The sequence below is a fragment of the Lytechinus variegatus genome, chromosome 17, assembly GCF_018143015.1.
Source record: "Lytechinus variegatus isolate NC3 chromosome 17, Lvar_3.0, whole genome shotgun sequence".
NCBI lineage: Eukaryota > Metazoa > Echinodermata > Echinoidea > Temnopleuroida > Toxopneustidae > Lytechinus > Lytechinus variegatus.
This window is the reverse complement of record NC_054756.1, coordinates 187241-207298: the sequence shown is the minus strand read 5'-3', so window position 1 is coordinate 207298 and position 20058 is coordinate 187241. Positions and strand designations below refer to the sequence as shown.

Sequence of the window (20058 nt, the reverse complement as noted above, 5' to 3'; positions counted from 1 at the left end):
CCCTCATCTACCATTATGACTGGCGAACCCCTTCTACTATTATGAATAGTGACCCTCATCCACTATTATGACTGGCGACCCTTATGATCAATGAACCTTTTTCTTCGTTCTGACTGGAGACCCTTTTCCCTTATTATGACTAGCGACCATCTTGTTTGATTACGAATGGCGACCCCCATCGTTGATTATGACTAGCGACCTCTATGAACAAAGCCCCTTATGAATAGCGACCCTTATGACTATTATGACTAGCGGTCCTTATAACTAGCGGGTATTATGACCAGTGGTCCTTATGACTGGCGGGTGGACCCCGAATAGGATGTGCATATAACTGTTTTGTGAAATTAAGCGAATCTTTATAACTTTCTTATTTTACATCCGATTTTGATGAAATTTTCAGTGATGTGCTTCTTGGATTTTCCCTTTTTTTTATTCAAGTCAACTCATGGCTAAAGTGGACTTGTCATTTTAAAATGTTGTCAAAATATTATGACAGTAACATAAAGATCTTCTCAAAATGTCATAATTGCAGTCATGTTCTTCTCAAATACTTTAACAAAATATTTTGTTAGAAATGTTTTTCTAATGTTTAAAAATGTATGAGAAACATCCTTATTTTTATTTTTTTATGATATCATTTAAACATTTTTGGGAAACAAATATTAACTAACATCCTTATAATTTTATGCATGTGGGATGACAACAACATCAAACGCTGTCGAAAAATATGAAAATATTTTATTGAAAAATAACTAAACATTAAAAAATCTGTTTTCTATTATTATCCCAAAGTGCTAATGAAATGTACAACATCCTTATTTTAATGTTATTATGGTATCATACTTAAATATTTTAAGAAACAAAATAACATTTTACTCACATCTATTTATTACAGAAAATACATATGATAAAAAAAATACCATCTCAAAACACTAGGAAAACTTATTATCAGCATTAAAGGTTCTAGAAAAGTTATAAAAAATGACGTTCTCAAAATATTTCAGCGAAATATTCTTTAATAAATGGTTTTCCTCATTTTCACAATATTTTAATACAAATTTATTATAAACACATTCTTTAAAACGTTTTTATATCACATTCATAATTTTTCAAAAACAAAACATGGGTCTGAATGTGCAGCCTACTCACGCCTTGTGTACCGAAGACAAGTTTTCTATATGCTAGTCTTTGAGTGGAGATACACTAACGGATAAGTTTAAATCAGGGTCTGTGCGTGCAGACTAGATTGGTAGTGATAATTGGATATACGAAGTGATAATGACTTTCGATTTCTCTTCCCGTGTCTTTATTTTTATTGAATGAAACCACTACTTCTGAAAAACAGTTGAAACAGAAGGATGAAGAAAAGAAATCCATGATGATATAGAATTATGTTCATGTTTATGCTTTATAAGTGACATATTTTTTTCAAGAAATTACTCCTCCCTGCAACCAAGCGCATGGGGTGCACCCTTCTGAATATCAGTTCATTTCTATTAGGATTTTCCATTCAAATTTATGATGTAAAATAAGTGAAAAAGAAACAAAGGAAGAAACAGAAAAGTAGCAAAGGAGAACAGTATGCAGGTAAAATAAATCTTCAATTATCAATTATAATAATCAACACTTTTATTGCGGGCATCAGTGGGCATTAACAGAGAGACAAGAAAAACATAAAAAGATATGTGCTTTTAAGAATTATTTATTGCCTTTATTCATTTTTTTCATGAAAATAGTATGATAAAATAAATCTTGATTATTTGTAAAAAGCATTTTAATCCCAGTCATAATATAACCATTAGTCTGAATTAAAGAAGTTTACATACAGGCTTCTTAAACATCAAAACAAAATGCTATTAAATTTTAAGCTCGTCTACCACTTTCTAGAAAAAAGTCGCTCATCAAATATAATGTACATAAATTTATGGTTGGAAAACGTTTTAATGTATTAAGATCTTTTTTTACACCTGGAATTCAGTTTTATCACAAAACCATGTGATTGATTAAATGCTTCTTAAACAACTAAAGAAAATCTTTATCAAAATCTGAAATAATCTAAATCACCACATAATTTTGCACTGATGATTAATAAAAAAATCATCATCTCAATTATCTTTGAGGTTTTCGCCTCTTCATTAAGTACAAACAATATCATTATTAAAAAAAATCAATAATAGCTGCAATACAGGCACATCCATAATCAGAGACTGTAACATTATACAACAGAAAATACATCAGAACTGCATTGAATCACACTGATTTTTGTATATAGGAATTTTCTGCAAATATATATAAATTTCATTATAACAGCAACTATACTTGGAAAAAAATGGAAACAAAAATATCACTCTTTGCTTGACAGGTTTACAGATCAAATACCAAAAAAGAAAACGAAAAAAAGAGACATTTATTATCATTGAATGATACTTGTTGAAATAAAAGGAGACGATCACAAACTTACACACCAACAATATTGAAAGATTCTTTTCCAAAGCATGAACAATCTATACAATAACTGTTACATAAAAATAACAAAAACTATCTGTAATTAGTCCCATGGAGGTCCTTTTTTACCTCCATGATTAATACAGAGATTTCATGAAAAGTATAAACAAGAATTTATTTCAGATAAAAATAAAAGATTTATATGACAATATGGACTTTACTCCAATTACACCTCCCGAGATATATCAATATTTTAAACACTACTTTTCCAAATATTCATACGTGTGGGTTCAATCAAAGGCAAATTCAGTAGGGAAAATAGGTTTCATAAATAAGACTTGCTTAAAAACAGCCTAGTATTGGATGAGGTGAGTTATTTGTGAATTCAATCAATCAATGAAGTAGTGTGTGACAAGTTCATTGGCAATCTCATGGACTGGGAAATATACGTTATGCCAGGTGAGACAAGGAATACATGGTTTTCTTCCCAGACATGAAAACAGAATCATTTTTCATTAAGTATATCGCTGAATATAAAGAACTATATTGTAAATCTCTTTTAGCAATTCATTGTAGGCTTGGGACGATTGTCATTTTTACCATTCGATTATTTCCTGAAAAAAATAATCGAATGATTGGATTGTTCGTCGGGAATCACGTCTTTTAAGTCAATAGTTGACCTACTTTATGGTGACCCCCCCAATGAAGAAATCTCCATCAAAGTCACATGTTTAGAATAAATGAAAGTAGGACCTTTTTCCCCTTCTCCATGATATTTATATCAAAAGAAACTACATGAAATGAGATTAAAACTTTCAGTTTATTGTTCCAATGGAAATCTTCCCTAAATCCATGCTGGTACTCTGGTATTATGCATGCATCCCTCCAAGTGCCACACCCCTGCATATGAATGAATCAGCCCAAATCAGCCGAGTCCAAAGTCCAAAGCCCAAAGATGTAAACAACTCACTCATGAACTATTCTTTGAGACTGACCCCAGGTGGAGCATTTCACTTGAACAATTTCATCCCTTGCCCACACCATCCCCCCCCCCCACTTGTGGCACTACCCACGATTCTACACATGTATTTAAAAAAAAATATTTTGCAAAATATTTATTTGAAATACCTTTTAAAATTACGATTTTTTATCATTTGAACCTACATGTATAACTGGGTCTATATTTGGAGACTAGTCGAGAAAGTACCGGTGAAGACGGGCACATGTTGGAATGTAGTTTTCATTGTGTGAGGGGGATATAAAAAAGGTTGCATTATTGTTTTGAAACATGAAAGGAATTCTCCGGCTCCCACCCTTATCTTTCTCCCTCTCTCTCTCTCTCTCCCTCACTCACACACACACACACACAGATGGGGGGGGGTCAATTTATTTCTGAAGTCATGACCTTTCCTGATATGGGAACCATGTGTCTTCTTCTTTGTTTCCCCAAAAGTTTCATTGGCTATCCGAAGGTCCAATCAGCTCAAGTGAGCTGGTTGTGTGTTTTCTTGTTTTGTGCACGCAGACAATGAACTTATTTTGTGTATCGAGGGCAAGGTCGGGTGGGATTAAAATTTTCGGAGCGCTTTCATGTTGGTGTGTAACTGTGAATGTGATACAATCATTGATAATTTTTGAAAAATTACCTCGGTAACATAATTTTTAAACCTGTATGAAGTATTAAAAAACCGTTGTCATCATTGTTTTCTTGTCATTTTGTTATTATTACTTGGGTATTCGAGTTATCCCAATGTCATAATCGGGATCTGCCGAACATTCGATTAGTGTAAATTTTGCTAATCGATTGGTGATTGGCGGCATGCCAATCGAACCATTCGATCAATTGATGTTTACTCCCAGGCCTAATTCATTGTCTTTTGAACATATTTATCATGTTCAAAAGCTGCTTGTATGAGTTTTTTTTTTTACAAAGTAAGAGCCTCTTTCTCTATTTTACTTGGTGTACATTGACCGACATACTGATTGCACAATATTTGATTGCATGTTTTGAAGAAAGATCTAAAGGAAAGAATGTTGAAATTCAACTCTTTGAGCATTCTTTGACACTTATATATACATACACAATTGTAATATATGAACAGATTTTGAAGCATAAAGATGAAAGCTTTCAACCCTATTCCTATCATATGACATTATCAAATGACTCATTTGTGATACATGTAGGATATCATATGGTAAATATACAGTTTCCAAATTATTCTATTCAACATGTTTTCACAGTTGCAACAGAGCTATTTAGTAATTAAGCAAAAATATGTTTACATATTATTGATTGAGGGATTTAACTTTAACATTGTAGAAGTCTCACTGGGGTTGATCCGTAAAGAATGCTATTCATCTGTGCTAGCCACAGAAATGTTGTGAGCCTAGCAGAGTGCTAACAATAAGCCCAGCCACATCTTTTGAATGTCAAAACATTTCAATGTGTGAGTAATGCATTGTTATAACATTAGGCATCGCTGCCACATTACGAGTTGTGACAGGGCCTCTGTTAGCGTATTGTTAGCGTAAACAATGTTTCTGTGCGTTCAGTAGAGGTGGGTATATTGATAACTGCTCCAATGTAAAATATGTACATTACTTAAACCTTATCACAACCATCATTCTGAACATGTAACCCACCACAGCACTAACCCTTATGTTATGACTACCAAGATATCTAGACAGGAGCAGATGAAGCAGGGGCCAATGTCGGGTCACCATAGCAACCATTGATTTATTCTAGTTCTACATACGTAGCGGCTGTCGCAACACCACAATTGTTATCCTTCATGCTGATGGTGACATAGCCATTGTTTCCCCAATGGGTAGACCAGGAGTTCTTGATCAACCAATAATCCTGTCCATCACTATCAGTCCCGTAGCCAACGGCCAGAACAGCATGGTCTAGATCATCTGTAGTATTGCCTGTACAATTCAAAGAATTCAATTCATTTACATTTTGAAAGAAGAAGACTTTGGAAGAAAAGGATGATTTTGAAAAGAGAGGGAGGAAAAGGAGGAAGCAGAAGACAAAGTCAAGATGAACCTGAAGACAAAATGGAAGGTGAAGAAGAAGAAGACACAGAAAAAATGAAAAGAGGGAAGGGAAAGAAGAAAGATAAGAAAAGTACATAAAGAGCAAAGAACAAAAGGAGTGGAAAGAATGATGGACTATAAATTAAATGCTAAAGCAATATCTTATGCAGCTTAAACTTTGCATGAAGAAAATAATCACTCATGTAGTATTCATATGCCACCCCCCAAAAAAAAACACCCAAAGGGTTAGATGTTGTACTGTCTGAGTGGTAGATTCTATCTTCACAAAATCAAAACATGCAACACGACATAGGTACTGACAAGAATGCATAACTGGTACAATGTCATGTCACAAAATTTCCATCACAAATATGAATCTGCCAGGTAGAAAACAAGAGCAATGAAGAAAATAAAGGAACAAACAAAAAGAAGAGGAAGATAAAATATCTTACCACATGCATTATCATAATATGTGCCATACGAGTAGAAACTGAATGATGGAACGGCAGCATCAATGCCGACTGCAATAGGTCCTTTGGTTGCTAAGGCTTTCTTCAGAGCTTTCTGATCGCCAGATGTGACATTGAAGTATTTCTTGATGCTAGCCTTGGCCATAGACTTGTCATAGTGGCATCTACCATTCTGAAGTATAAAATATAATATATGGGAAATATGAATAATATTTATTATATGAAATATGAATAATATGAAATATGAATAATATAATAATAATAGCTACAATTATAAAGAAGAAGAAAACAAGAAGAATTCAAAATGAGGACAAATTTCTTGCTGAATGCATATCTTGATTAAGAATATACACATTCTGTAAAATATCATTTGGTCTAAAACAACTTATAGTCTAAATGATTAAATCAATTGCCAATTAGTCAAATTTTCACAATGTAAAAAATGAGATATTGTAATTGCGCAAAAAATGGGAGATAATAATAATAAAAATAACAATAATCGAAATAATAATATCAAAATGATAATCAATATATCATTGTTTGAAATAGAAATAGGAAATAAAAATCCCCTAAAAATTGATTTTGCTAAATTTATCATGGACGCGGCAGCCACTGAGCAGCGCAAGATGAATATTGCTCAATCCCTAAGTCATCAAATCCCTAACTCATCAAATGCCAAACAGGGAAGCGGCAACTCTTTCTTTAAAGTCTTTTGATCTGATGCAGCCGAGGCTTGAACTCCGGACCTTCCAGTTGTGAGATGGATGCTCGACCAACTCAGCCAACACATCGGTTGAATAAAATCATCTGGTCATTAAATATGAATCTTCTTTTGTTGTCCCAAAATTAAGAATACCGTTCATAAAATGCTGAATGAAGAATTAATGCGTACCTGTCCAAGGTAATGACCATAGGTCTCTTCCAATGGAATACCTCCGTTCTTCATAAGCCATTCATAAACCCTCCATTCTTCGCCACCATCACATCCATTGTTACCTACAGCCCATGTACAATCCATTAACATCTGCTGTGAGAGCCGTACTCGCTCACCGTACTACACAACAATGACTAAGATGTGATTTGATGTTGTATCACTTTATTTGAATACTTAATAAAGGATAAAAGAACATATAAAATCAAGCATTTACATGAAATGGAAAAAGGAAGCAAGAAGTTTAATTTAATTTTGTGTCATGTCAAAGTAAAAAATAAAAGTTAAAATATGCAAAAATAGTAAAACAGAAAAAAAGCTGTTTTACTGTTTTTTTTTAATATTTCATCCTGAAACCCAACTCAAGCAACACTAACACTAATCAACGACTGTTTTTTGTTTTAAATCTCAAAACTAGAATCAGTTTTCACTCAATAATTCATTTTTTGCTTTTTCAATTTAATTCAACTAGTATGATTTTATTCCATTCAATATAAAGTTACATAATCAGGTAAAAATACATGCCATGTTTATTAAAGTACAATAATACAATGATGCACATATACATGTAAATAATTTAATGATAAAAATGGAAAATGGCTGCTGTATGAAACACTAAAGGGTTTTGTCATAACAGCCACCACAATATTAAAAGAATAAGTATAGGAAAGACGTAAATGAGAAGGAATTAAACATCACAATAGGTTGATTAATAAACAGCTTTTCCTGTTTCCAAATCAGAAACACAAATCATTTAACAGTACCATATTGTAATTTTCACAGGAGCAAATGTCATGAAACAAAGCAAAAATATTAGATGTATTTTTTTTAGAATGAAGAATGCACCAAAGAAGAATTCTCTTGAATTTAAACTGAATTAATTAGCATTCAATACCTTGTTGAAATACAACACTAACCTTCATGAAAACAGCCCCCTCTATAGTTTCAGCTGATCCAAAACTCCAGCATGATCCACACACAGCCTGATCCTTTACTGGACTCACAGCTCCTATAACGGGTAATTCAACAAAAGATAGATTATTACGACAAAACAAAGAGGATAAAAGGAAATAAATCAGGCTGGTATATGTGTTAAAAGATATTCATAAAAGATCTACTAACATATAAATGTGCTTAATTACTGAAATGCAAGGAAATCAAAAGTTTTTGTACAGGGGCTAATTTATAATATTCTTTCCTATCCAATGCAATTAATACAGGTGATTACCTAAAAGTCCCAGTGCTGTTTTACTTATCTGCTTCAAGCGTTCAAGTGCCCCAATGAATCTTTTACACGTTAAAATGCAGCACGCATTTTCACATTGGCATCTACAGCTTCTATCACCTCAAATCTATTAACAATACCTAACCTTAAAAAGCTGGTATGACTAAGTAAGAGAGAGAGGAGAAAGGCACATAGACCCCCCTACCAAAAAAAAAAGAAAGTGTGGGATTAGCAGTAAGAAATATGAACTTTTATTCAGGATGTGTTCAAAATGTGTACTTCCTTTGTTTACTATCAATGTGCTCGAAGTGCATTTCTATCTAAACAACCAATGCCGCACAGACACAGTGTGTCACAGAAAAAAAGAGGAAAATATGATTCCCAATAATTTTTAAAGACAAACAAAGTATTTCTAACATTTCATTTAGATCATCATTTTAAGTCAGGTTTTTTCTTCTTATTTTGATGCATGTTATGAAAGTTCACATACATATGAACAGGAAGAGTTATTAATCTAATTATCAAAGTTGTGTCAAAAAAAAGATCAACAATGATATTTTTAGGATAAGGCAAAAGAAAAGGATACCTCACAAGCATTTAAAAAAATTCTTGTTATCCTTTTGATTCTCAAAATGACAGTGGATTTGTGCTTCTGTGTAAATTTCTAATAAGCCTCATTATATATTTTTGTATTCTGCCATGCATGGAATATTTTCTAAGTATTTGATCTCAAATTGAAAAAGAGATTTCACTTTCATTATTAATGTCAAATTTGTAATCAAACATTTTAATGACAGTGATATCTCTGAAAACAAGTTCCCTTTTTTCTGGGACGTACTGTACTCACCTCTCACATTCCAGTCAATATGATCTGGTATAGCATCATCAGGAATGTCAGAACCAGTGTAAGGGAAACCATTGTTAGGTTGGGTTTGTCGGAGACGACCTTTCATTCTCTTCAACTCATAATGTGATTGGTCGGCTAGATGGTTTATACCAAGAACGTATCCCAGGTTGGCTCGATTGATGGAATGGATCATTCTATACATAAAAGTAAAGACTTTTCATGTTAAAGAGAGAATGAAACCATATACTTCACTTTAAAGTCAGAAGGAACATATATCATAAAAAGCTTGATGAACAATTAGACAGTGAATAGTTTATCAGATTAAAATTGAAATATCACATGACAGCACATAAGTTCATTCCAAGCCTCTAAAACATATTGTCCAATATGTTGAATTCAAGTTTATTTTAAATTCTGGTCAAAATGTATGGATAATATATGAATAGCCAATAGTGACATAAATCTCTAACAGAAGAGGGTCAATTTATTAGCTTATTTGAAAATCAAATCTTTTTAGTGTCTGTGAAAAATGAATCATTATTATTGAACCATGAGGAAAAAGCAGTGTAAAATAGTAAATATTCAATGAAAGCAACATGTTGACACATTCGGCTTCCCATAATGTAAGCACAAATTTAAGACATGGCCTAATATAACATACACTGCACTTCAGAATACAGGCTATTGTTATTGGAAAGTATCGCAATGATGTACTATCTTCTGGTGTATAAATGTGTGGATCCAAGAATTTTCAGGGGGGGGGGGGAACATTTCCCCCAAGGAAAATTTGACAAAGAAAAAAAAATGTCCTCATATGTGTATGAATGACATATTCCCATTGAGAAGATATACTGTACATTAAAAAAAATGGGGGGGGGGGGGCACACATGTGTAAGAACGGCATATTTACATTAAACATATTTAATATGGTTCTCAAAGGGGGGCACAGGCTGGATGTGCCCCCCCTGGATTTTCCACTGTGTGGATCCATCAACTGAAATCATTCTTACCTCACATTCTTAGTGAAGTGACCCTTGCGTTCAACATGCTCCACGTCAGACTTGTATGTCTTGCCATACTTCTGCTTGAATTCATCAAAGAGTTGATGATATCGATCTCCTAGTTCAGGATTCACCATCTCTTTCATTGGGTTACCTTTTATCTTATGCTCAATACCCGGCCCTGGGAATCCCTTACACGTCAAATCTGAATGAAATGAATTGTGGGAATGAGAAGTCATCAATATAATGCAGCTCCTAACTTTTGGCTTGATCCCTGGTGGGTGTTTCATAAAGCTGTTTGAAAGTTAAGAGCGACTTTAAGAACGACTGGTGATCCTTTCTTGTGGTAAATGGTATACACCATTGGCAATGGTTTAGCGCATAAGAAAGGTTCACCAGTCATTCTTAAAGTCACTCTTACGTTATGAACATCTTTATGAAAACGGCCCCCTGATCTTCTGATAAGATATATGTCACATGACAGATGAATTATTGAATGATCGCAATGTAATGATTGAGATGATGATAATGACGATGATGTTGATGATGATGTTGATGATGACAGTAATGATGATGATAATGGTGATTATGATGATTATGAGAGAAATGATGATTATAAGAGATTCAGAAATATATTTTCAATAAAATAATGCTAACTGCATAAATATATGAAAATATATTAAAACCAAAGAGAAACAAACATAATAACTGAAACCAAAACAGGGTTGAAAACAATTATAACCAGGCCGAGAAAACTCCAAGCCATTATTCTAAAAGTCTTAAACATTTTACAAGAGGAATAACTACAAGCTTGAGTTGATATTCTGAACATGTAAAATGATACATGTACTGATGGATGGCAATTATAAACTAAACCAATTATTAATAAATCAACTCTCAATACTCAAGTACTGTAAGTATGCAATATCTGTAAAGTGCAAGAGTTTCAAGTGCATTCAGATTTCCATATAATTTTGCCAGGTAGTTTAGACATGAGAAAGCTGATTGCAAGCTTTTTATTTATGTCTTAGGTGATTAGTATATAAGGATACTGAAGTCTCCACATTTAATAGTCAATTATTGCATAGTTTCAATGGAGTAGGTCATTAATTTCTAAGTTTAGGCCATTGATTTTCAAGTTTCAAAAAGTTATTGGATCATGTAATTTCATATTGAATCATTTTGTTTGTATTTTGTCTTCTCATTCTGATTTTTTTCTCCTCCTCTTCTTGACTGTCCATATTCAGGAGACCCTTTAACTCTTTTTGAAGTCTAGGAAATCAATGATGACTGAGGTCAAATATATATCTTTCGCTTTTGACAACTGCTATTCTTTCAAGCGTCATTAATTACATGTATGTCCTGGTATGAATAATAATAATACTAACATACATCATTTATATAGAGGAAATTTTTCTGGGCTTTAGCCCAGCTACCCTGATCAAGCATTCAAGGAATACCTTCCTACCAGGTTCCTGTTTACTATACCTGGGTGGAGAGTGTACATAAATGTGTAGTGTAGATAAGTGTAGATCAATGCCTTGCCTGAGGACAAAAGTGCTGCAGTGGCAGTTAAATCTGGACCTTTTGGTTCAAAGTACAGAGACTTATTCACTGAGCCACAACACCTCTATGAATAAGAAATATCATCACTTACAATTAGGCCTACATTATCTTTTGTGTATTACTCCATGACTGACTCACTTTTAGGGATGGTGAACGTGTCTTCTGAGATCTCAGTGTTTTCATCAAAGAAGTTAAAATCAATGATATATTCATCATAATGTGAGCCAAGCAGACTATCAAATCCCATCATGACGTACTGAACGGGCCGTGGAGGTGTGGTGGTCGTAACGGCAAATGTGTATGTACTGGTGCGAGAGCGGTTGTTGTAGGTTGTTGTGGTTTTGTTCTGCCATAGGTCTACGCTCCGCCCATTTCTCATACCGCTGGACAAGTACTGCAAGCAAAAGAGAATAGGCCGATGTAAGGTTTTAATAGTAATCCTCTTTCACCTTAATATTGTACATCATTAGGACCAGGTCTAGAAAATCATGAATGGTGGAGGCACAGATGAGTGTTGATTCCTTTTGTCAGATGATTTTCATTTTTGGACAATAAGAACAAAAGGTTCTTGCTCAAAAGAAGGAATTAAATAACCACCACAAAAAATTGAAAACCAAAGATAGGCACCGAAGAGGGCTATCTTTACCAAAGGGAATTTGGGCCATAATGGAATGGTGGGGGGGGGGGGTGGGCTAAAAATCCCAATAATCCTCTTTGACCCACACCTGAAGTGTGGACTTTATGATTCTGCATATCAACTTTTCCCTATGCACTTTCAACATTTTGAACACATAACTGGCTCTGAGTTACACCAATATGACAAATTAACGGACAAGGCAATGTCCACCCAGGGAATTGTGAGTTTTGGTCAATCCAAATGAAATATATGTAGAAAAGTTCTGTAATGTCAAGGATTTAGTTTTCTTTTCTAGAGATAATAGAATGGCTACAGATTGGTAATGATGACAATTAGAACCTGAAGCACTATGCAGAGTGATTACAAGTGCTTCATAAGTTGATTATCTTTTACTTTTCATCAAGGAGTAAAACAAATATTGTGAAATTAATTAAGAAAAACAACATCATGGGAAATAATAATAAGATCTTTGGCAAAGTGCTCTTTATAGAAGATACAACCAATCAATTATTTAGTTGTTTCATATTCTTTGTCGAGAACTGAAAAGGAAAAAAAAAGTGTGTGGACAAACTGATCGTAGAACAAATGACGACTTGGGAATGGGACAAATTGGCATTAGACCAATCAGAAATAAACCCTTGGGTTAAGGGCCATGACTCCAGCACAAAAGGATTAAACGTTACATTGAATTAGTTTGAAGAATACTTTCCAACAACAATAATAATAATTGTACATTTAGAGAATTTATATTGCACATTTCAATACATATATACTACATATAAACTGGGCATTTCAATACTTAAAAGGTGAAATATTTAATGTTACATATAAGAATAATTTTAGAAGAATTGTAAAAGCAATTACATTCATCTATTAGTTATTTCCCTTTAAGGAAATCCAAGAATTGTAAAGAACATTCAAGAATGTCTTTTTATTATGCAGGCCTTGCCTATTTAAAAGCCAAGGAGTTGTATTGTTATTTCTGAATAGAGATTAGGAACAATAGGCTTAGCTATGTTATTGACACTCTTGATTTCAATGAGGTCATTCAAGAGTCTTCTGGATTTTTGACTGCTCCATTATAGGAGAATTTTCTTTTGGAAGAAGGTGCTAGAACCTTCTATGGTGGTGACATTTTTTAGAAGCTTCTAGATTAGATTGAAATTTGATATAAAGCTGCAGATTTTTCAATCACATCATATTAGATCACACCATCACATCATATGAGAGCAGGAGATCACATCACATCATATGAGATCACTTCACCAGATCAGATCAGAGCAATTTATGCATCAATGAACTGTTTGCAGTTATTTTGAGAGAGAAATTATCAGTTCTCATCGAGATCATCAACATCATCAACCTGTTCAATGAATACGCTTCAACCCATGGATTGCTGAAATTGACCGTTAATCATCATCAACATCGTCTTCACGGACATTTCAACTCGTTGCAGTGACTCTTATTATTCATCGGACTTCAACATCAGTTTCATCATCGCCATCATTGTGAATTTTCGCCAGTCAACTGGGATTTTATCATTTGGATTATTACTTGGATATAGCATCATCACTTCGGGATTTCAAGAGATTTATGTAAGATCATTATTTGTTTTATTTATGTATAATTATTTCCTGTAATAAAAAAAAGGAAAATTCAAACTTTATATTTAAAAATCTTCTTTGTTATTTGTTGCAGTATCGTAACATTAACAAGACAAATATAAACAAAAGCATGATCAAGTTATACAAATGGGAAAAAGGAGGTCTACTATTTCTTCAAATTATATAACAAAATGTGACTTATTTATTGAACCTTTCTTATGGTCTGTTTTTTAGTTTAGTTTTGAATAAGTTAACAGATAATGCTTTCCATATTGAGGAAGGGAGACTATTCCAGAGTTTGGGTGCAGCACTAAACAAAGGCATGATCACCTAGTGTAATCTTTGTTTTAAAAGGTGGGTTACAGAGGAGCATGGTGTCATGAGATCTTTAAAGTCTGTAGGACTGGGTGGGTGATTTCAATGTTAGGAGTTCATGGAAGAAGAAGAAGGTTTTATACTCACTGTGAAGTAAGTTAGATTAGGCAGCATACCCTGAGGCAAGACTGAAGCACCCTTCTCACCGGGAATCAGGAAACAACTCTCGAGAGTACGTACATCTTTCAGGGTAGCAGGAGAAATCTTGTAGACATTCCCATAATTCCCCTCGTCACCCCGGTTGTAGATCTTGTCCATGCCTGCAAGTGGATAGAAAAAAAATTATTTGACAGTCAGTTTGAAAAGTTGAGATTCAATTTGAAAATGTGCTTGAAACATTATTAAAGAGCACATACAAATATTGAATGAGGACTTTGTTAAGAATTTGGTTGACTTTATAACTGCAAATTTCACAAACTATGTTGAAATAAACTTTGTTCAATTGTAATTCAACTCCAATTAATGAAAAGATTATAAACTACACTATGTTGTAGTTTCAAGAAAAATCTAAAACAAACCATAGCACTTCTATTCTTTTTATAGGTTCCAAGAGAATGAAAGTGATAATCAAAATATATAAAAAAAATATGATTAACACTTCAACAAGTGCCAACATGGTAAGTAGTACCAATACTAGTATCAGGTCATGACAAGTCTTACCACTGTAGAAGTCAATTCTACTCCTGTTCTTAGCTCCCTGAAAGAATATCTCAAATGGTTCATTGAGTTCAGCATAAGGCAGTCTGACATAACCTGAAGCATGGTAGTGGTCCTTGAAGACAGGTTTAACAGGAGATCCATGGAGGCAAGATATACCTGATGATCAAAGAGAAAGAATTGAGATGGTTGGTGGGTGGAATGCATGAAAATAAACCCACTTTTCAAAATATTCTTTGAGTTAGACCTGGTAAAATGCTCGAAATCTATATATATACAAAATTTTCCATCAAATTGATTAACGGTTGTATCCATGGGGGTTCGCACTAATGGGCTACCATCGGTGAATGGGGATGACAGTAAAATATCAGAAATGGTTAAATGAATCCCTAGAAATGACACTTATTACTTTCTATTAGAGGGGGTCCATTGAATAAAGACATGAAAACCTTCTTCCTTTTTTCTTTTGATTCTTTACGGTTCTTTTAATTTTTCTTTTATCTTTCCTTTATAGTTTTGTTTTCTATTATTTCTCTTTTCCTTTCCTTTTTTCCTTTTTCTTTACCTCATTATTTTCTTTGCTTTTGTTTACTTTTATTTTCCTCTCTTATTCTTATTCTTTTCCCTTTTGTCTCTTTATTTTCTTTAATTTCCTTTTCTTATCTCCATTTTTCATTCCCTTTAAACTGACATCAACTTCGATAACATCTGGCGACTGTAATATATGTGATGTAAAGATCATGGGATGGACTCTGGATTTTGTTGGCCACTTTCTCATAAATTATTCATTACCAAGATGGCTGCCCACCATATACATCAGACAAGAGAACTTCCAGTGTCAAGCCTCAAAAGCTGAATTACCAGTTCCAAGGTGGGAATATAGATAAAAATCCATCTCGTCCTACTTACTAATTTTCTTTAATATTTTAATTTATTATTTCATACTAGATCTAACTTAGATGCAAAAAAAAAACATTGACTAGTCACTAAAAAAAAATGTTTTGAACAAATGCTGTTGACCCCCTGTACAGACAAAGTTAAAACTTTGATCTCTGAGTCTAACGTTAGTGAAATTGGTAAGTGGAGCCAACCAACGGAGTTCAGCGGAACAACCAATGTAAACATTCACATGACATGCGAGGTTATTAATAGCAATGTAACAGACGTAGATAAAAACGAAACTTAAAGGTAAAGTCCAAATGTTGATTTGAATCAATAGAGAAAAATAAGACAAACACACTGCTGAAGATTTCATCAAAATCGGATGTAAAATAAGAAAGTTATGACATTTCAAAGTTTTGCTTATTTTTAACAAAATAGTTATATGAACGAGCCAGTTAACATCCAAATGAGAGAGTCGATGATGTCACTCACTCACTATTTCTTTTGTTTTTTATTGTTTGAATTATACACTTTTTCATTTTTTACGAATTTGATGATTAGGACCTCCTTGCCTGAAGCACAAAATGTTAAAATAATGGAATTCCACGTGTTCAGGCAGGAATGAAACTTCATTTCACATGACAATGACAAAAAATCAAAATATTTCATATTTCAAACAATAAAAAACAAAAGAAATAGTGAGTGAGTGACATCATCGACTCTCATTTTGGATATAACTGGCTCGTTCATATAACTGTTTTATGAAATGAAGCGATCGAAAATTCAAAATGTCATAACTTTCTTATTTTACATCCGATTTTGATGAAATTTTCAGTGTTATGCTTGTTGAATTTTTCTCTTTTTATTCAAATCAGGTTTTTGTTGGGGTGGACTTGTCCTTTAAGCTTCAGTCTCTGTATTTTAGTTGTTCCGCTGAACTACGTCTACGTTGGCCAAGAAACAACGGTTACTCATGTCTAACAGACATGAGTAACCATTGGGGGGGTCACTTCCATTCACGAGTGGATACCATGCGCGACCGAGGGGTCTCGAAAAGCACCCTAAACACGTAATTTCTATATTCTGAACTACACCCCCGTTTTAACAAGTATTGGCGTGTGCATGTGAAACCCTACCCTTAACAAGTATTGGAAACAAAACGATACTCTTGGCAAATATTCCCTGAAATAAACCCCTAAACAAGTGCACGAATGTTTTATTGTTACGGGTCCTTCGATCGTCGGCTTTACCTTATTTGGTTTAGTACGACCCCACCTTCTACACCTCACGCAAATCAGACTCTAAACACGAAGTGTTGGAGCAAAAAGGACATCCTTTATAAAAACATTTTAATTTTGTTTTATCATTCCCGCAAATCCGACGGAAAGACTTCCATATGTCCCCTCCACTAATTTTAAAAAATACTTCCCCAAAACCCCCTTCTGTCTTTCTCTTTTTTCTTCTTTTTTTCTTCTTACTTCCGGTGGGAACTTGGATTCGAACCTCTCGCTGCAGAACGAAGCATCTCCAGTCTGTCGCCTTACTCACTGAGCTAGCAGGAATTGTTGAAAGCCATGGGTTTCATAACAATTATGATGTGTGTGTGTATTTGAGTTTTGTCAGACGTGTATCAATCAGATATGATTATTTATGTCTGGGACCGACCTTTAACGTCACCATCCGAAAGACGTGACCAGGGCTCGAACCTCGAACCTCTGCATCAATTTGTAACTTCCCCACAGCATGGATTACAGGCGCATGCCACAACGCCCAGTTATGAACCGATGTTACTATTCTACTCTCCAAGAGTATTGGGTATTTATTTTTCTGACTAAATAAACCGATGCCATTGGGAATTACACACACTCAAATTTTTGACGGAATAAAGCCATATTTTGGTATGTATCCGACTTTTCCTTCTTAAATCTCTTAGATATTAGATAATTCTTGATAAACCTTCTCCATATTTTTTTTTTCAATTTTAGTGGAGGGGACATATGGAAGTCTTGCCAATCCGACCCTAAGGCTAAACACGCAATTTTCCTAACGAAATAGATACCCTTTTTTCATTATTTTTGTGTTTTTGACATCCTTCATCACGTTATGTTACTACGTACGTAACGTTCCCTATCGTGAAAAAGACATCCTGATCCTTTTTACGTGTTTTTTGGTCGCGCATGCAGAGCTACCAAGTCTCACGCATTGTGCGTGAGACTCACGCATTCAGGGTCCGTCTCACGATCTCACGCATGGCACCCATTTTTCTCACGCATATCGGTACCCAACAGAAAAAAAGAGAAAAAGTAGCATTATTCGCCAGATTATACGACTGGCTGACCGCCTTCGCGTCTAGCCCGGCACACGAGACGAATCAAAAGTGCAGTCAGCGCACAGCTAGTACGTGATACGATGAATAGCGTGCGTGCATCGCATGGTTTTGAAGCCCATATATCCATAGAGATGGATCTCTATGCCCATATCTCATGCGCGCGCGCGTTGCGCGCGCACCTTTTCGCAACGTACGAGTGTAAGTACTGGCCGCGCGCGCTCAGAGACGTCGAGTCATGAAAATCTCACGCATTACATTTTTTTTAACTTGGCATCTCTGCGCATGGTATATCCACTCGTCAATGTAAGTGGCCCCCCCGCTAACAACAGAGAATAAAAGGTAGCCTAGACCAAAGATTTCTGTCTACAATGAGTTTACTGAGCGCACTGCACAGCAGCAACCAATTCATTGCAGAAAATAATCTCGCGCTCGCAAAAAAGCCAAAATATTAAAAAACAAGAACTTGAAGAAGAAAGCTAAGTTACTCAGATCTAAAACTTAGAATACTATTAATATTGGAAATAGAAGTCATACTAGGAACAATGATAGGTACTTACTTGCCACCAGGATAATGCATATCACCTCCAAATGGTTTGACATCCTATCCACGAACGAAAAACAGGAGAAAAGACGATACCTGCCGCGCTGTTCTACCACTGCACTGCTCTGGACACTGCACTTCCTCGATCAGCAGCTGAACGACTGCAATAAAGGCATGTGATTAATCACGTGATTAAGTCACATGACTATTTTCCAAGGGGCGTGTCCGTTCATTTGAAGCTCGATTTTCCCAGGGTCGTTTGGTGGCGGGGGTGGCTGAAAACTTTCTTTATCTTCAGAATATAATCTCATCATGATCTGACAAAATGATTGTAAATAATTCTGACGATTTTAAATCTGCATATTCCACCAGGGATGTTCGAACACCAGCCTCTCTTCTCGTTCTTTTCTATCCTCCTCGAGCCCCCCCCTCGACCCTTCTCTTTCGCATTCACTCCCTCATATACGCATAATCTCCTTCAACTCGAGATTTATTGTAAAACAACACAAGTTTATTCAAGCCTCATCACTTGGGCAACTATTTCAATAATTCTTCCTGCTCGTCTTGCCCCATAGTGCGCTGACCCTGATAGACGACATAGTCTGCATGATCCCCGTAGCCAGGGATTGTAATGAGGGGATCGAGTCCTTCTCTTCCATGGCCAGAAAATTTGACAAGCCAATTAAAATAAAATGGTAATCAGATGAAATTGTTTATTATTTTGTACCCGAGAACCCTTTTTTTCCCATATTTTTTTTCTTGCTTTAGAAAATTTAGGGGGTTCGATCGCCCCCCCCCCCCCGTCTTCGAGCTTGGCCTTCTGTTATTTCTTGATTGGTGTAAACACTGATTGAATTATGATGAAATTGATATGCCAATTCCATATTGTTATATTGACTTAATTCTTAAAAAATTATATTCATAGCCTTGAAATTAAATGAAAGTAGTCCAAAAAGATCCTAGAATGCCATAGGTCTAGTCGGCAGGGGGGGGGGGAACCTCACCACTCCCTCCCCCAGATCCTGCACTGGTGCATTGTGCTACCCAATTTAAATCAATATTGTGTATTTACAATTTGTATATTTTTTCTTACAAATAAGATTATATATTAACACAATTATGGTTCTCATTTCAAGCAAACGAAATGAAATTAAATATTTGTATTTTTCAAAACATATAACCTATTATCAATGATTATACTTATTTCCTTTTTTTTGCTTTTTATATTCATTAATTGATAATTTTGTGACAGAGTAAAATATTGTCTTCTATTTCTAATAATGTAAAAGACAATTTGATGAAATTCTCTCATTCAATTTTAAAGTATGATTTAAATGACTCATTTTCATAATGCATGCATCACAATTACAATTTTAGGAATCGTTTTTACTTGTATTTCACATTTAATTTCGGCTCCGTGAAGGCATTGCAAATCATGAATTAACAGCGAGTAAATTGTACTCCTCAGTGGATTATAATTATTTAATTGCAAATTTGGATTTGCGATCG

At 34.6% G+C, this 20058-nt stretch overlaps 1 protein-coding gene across 1 annotated transcript; it reads right to left on the bottom strand.

Moving 5' to 3' along the window:
- Positions 1 to 4410: 4410 nt before the first annotated feature.
- On the bottom strand, positions 4411 to 18703 carry LOC121430835 (crustapain-like). Its single transcript, XM_041628253.1, has 10 exons — positions 18566 to 18703; positions 14801 to 14956; positions 14228 to 14400; positions 11663 to 11918; positions 9968 to 10163; positions 8958 to 9151; positions 7803 to 7894; positions 6847 to 7008; positions 5937 to 6126; positions 4411 to 5373 (listed from the first exon to the last, which is right to left on the bottom strand). Exons 1-10 carry the CDS (start codon positions 18606 to 18608, stop codon positions 5183 to 5185), a joined length of 1653 nt encoding a protein of 550 aa, XP_041484187.1. The 5' UTR covers positions 18609 to 18703; the 3' UTR covers positions 4411 to 5182.
- Positions 18704 to 20058: the final 1355 nt, after the last annotated feature.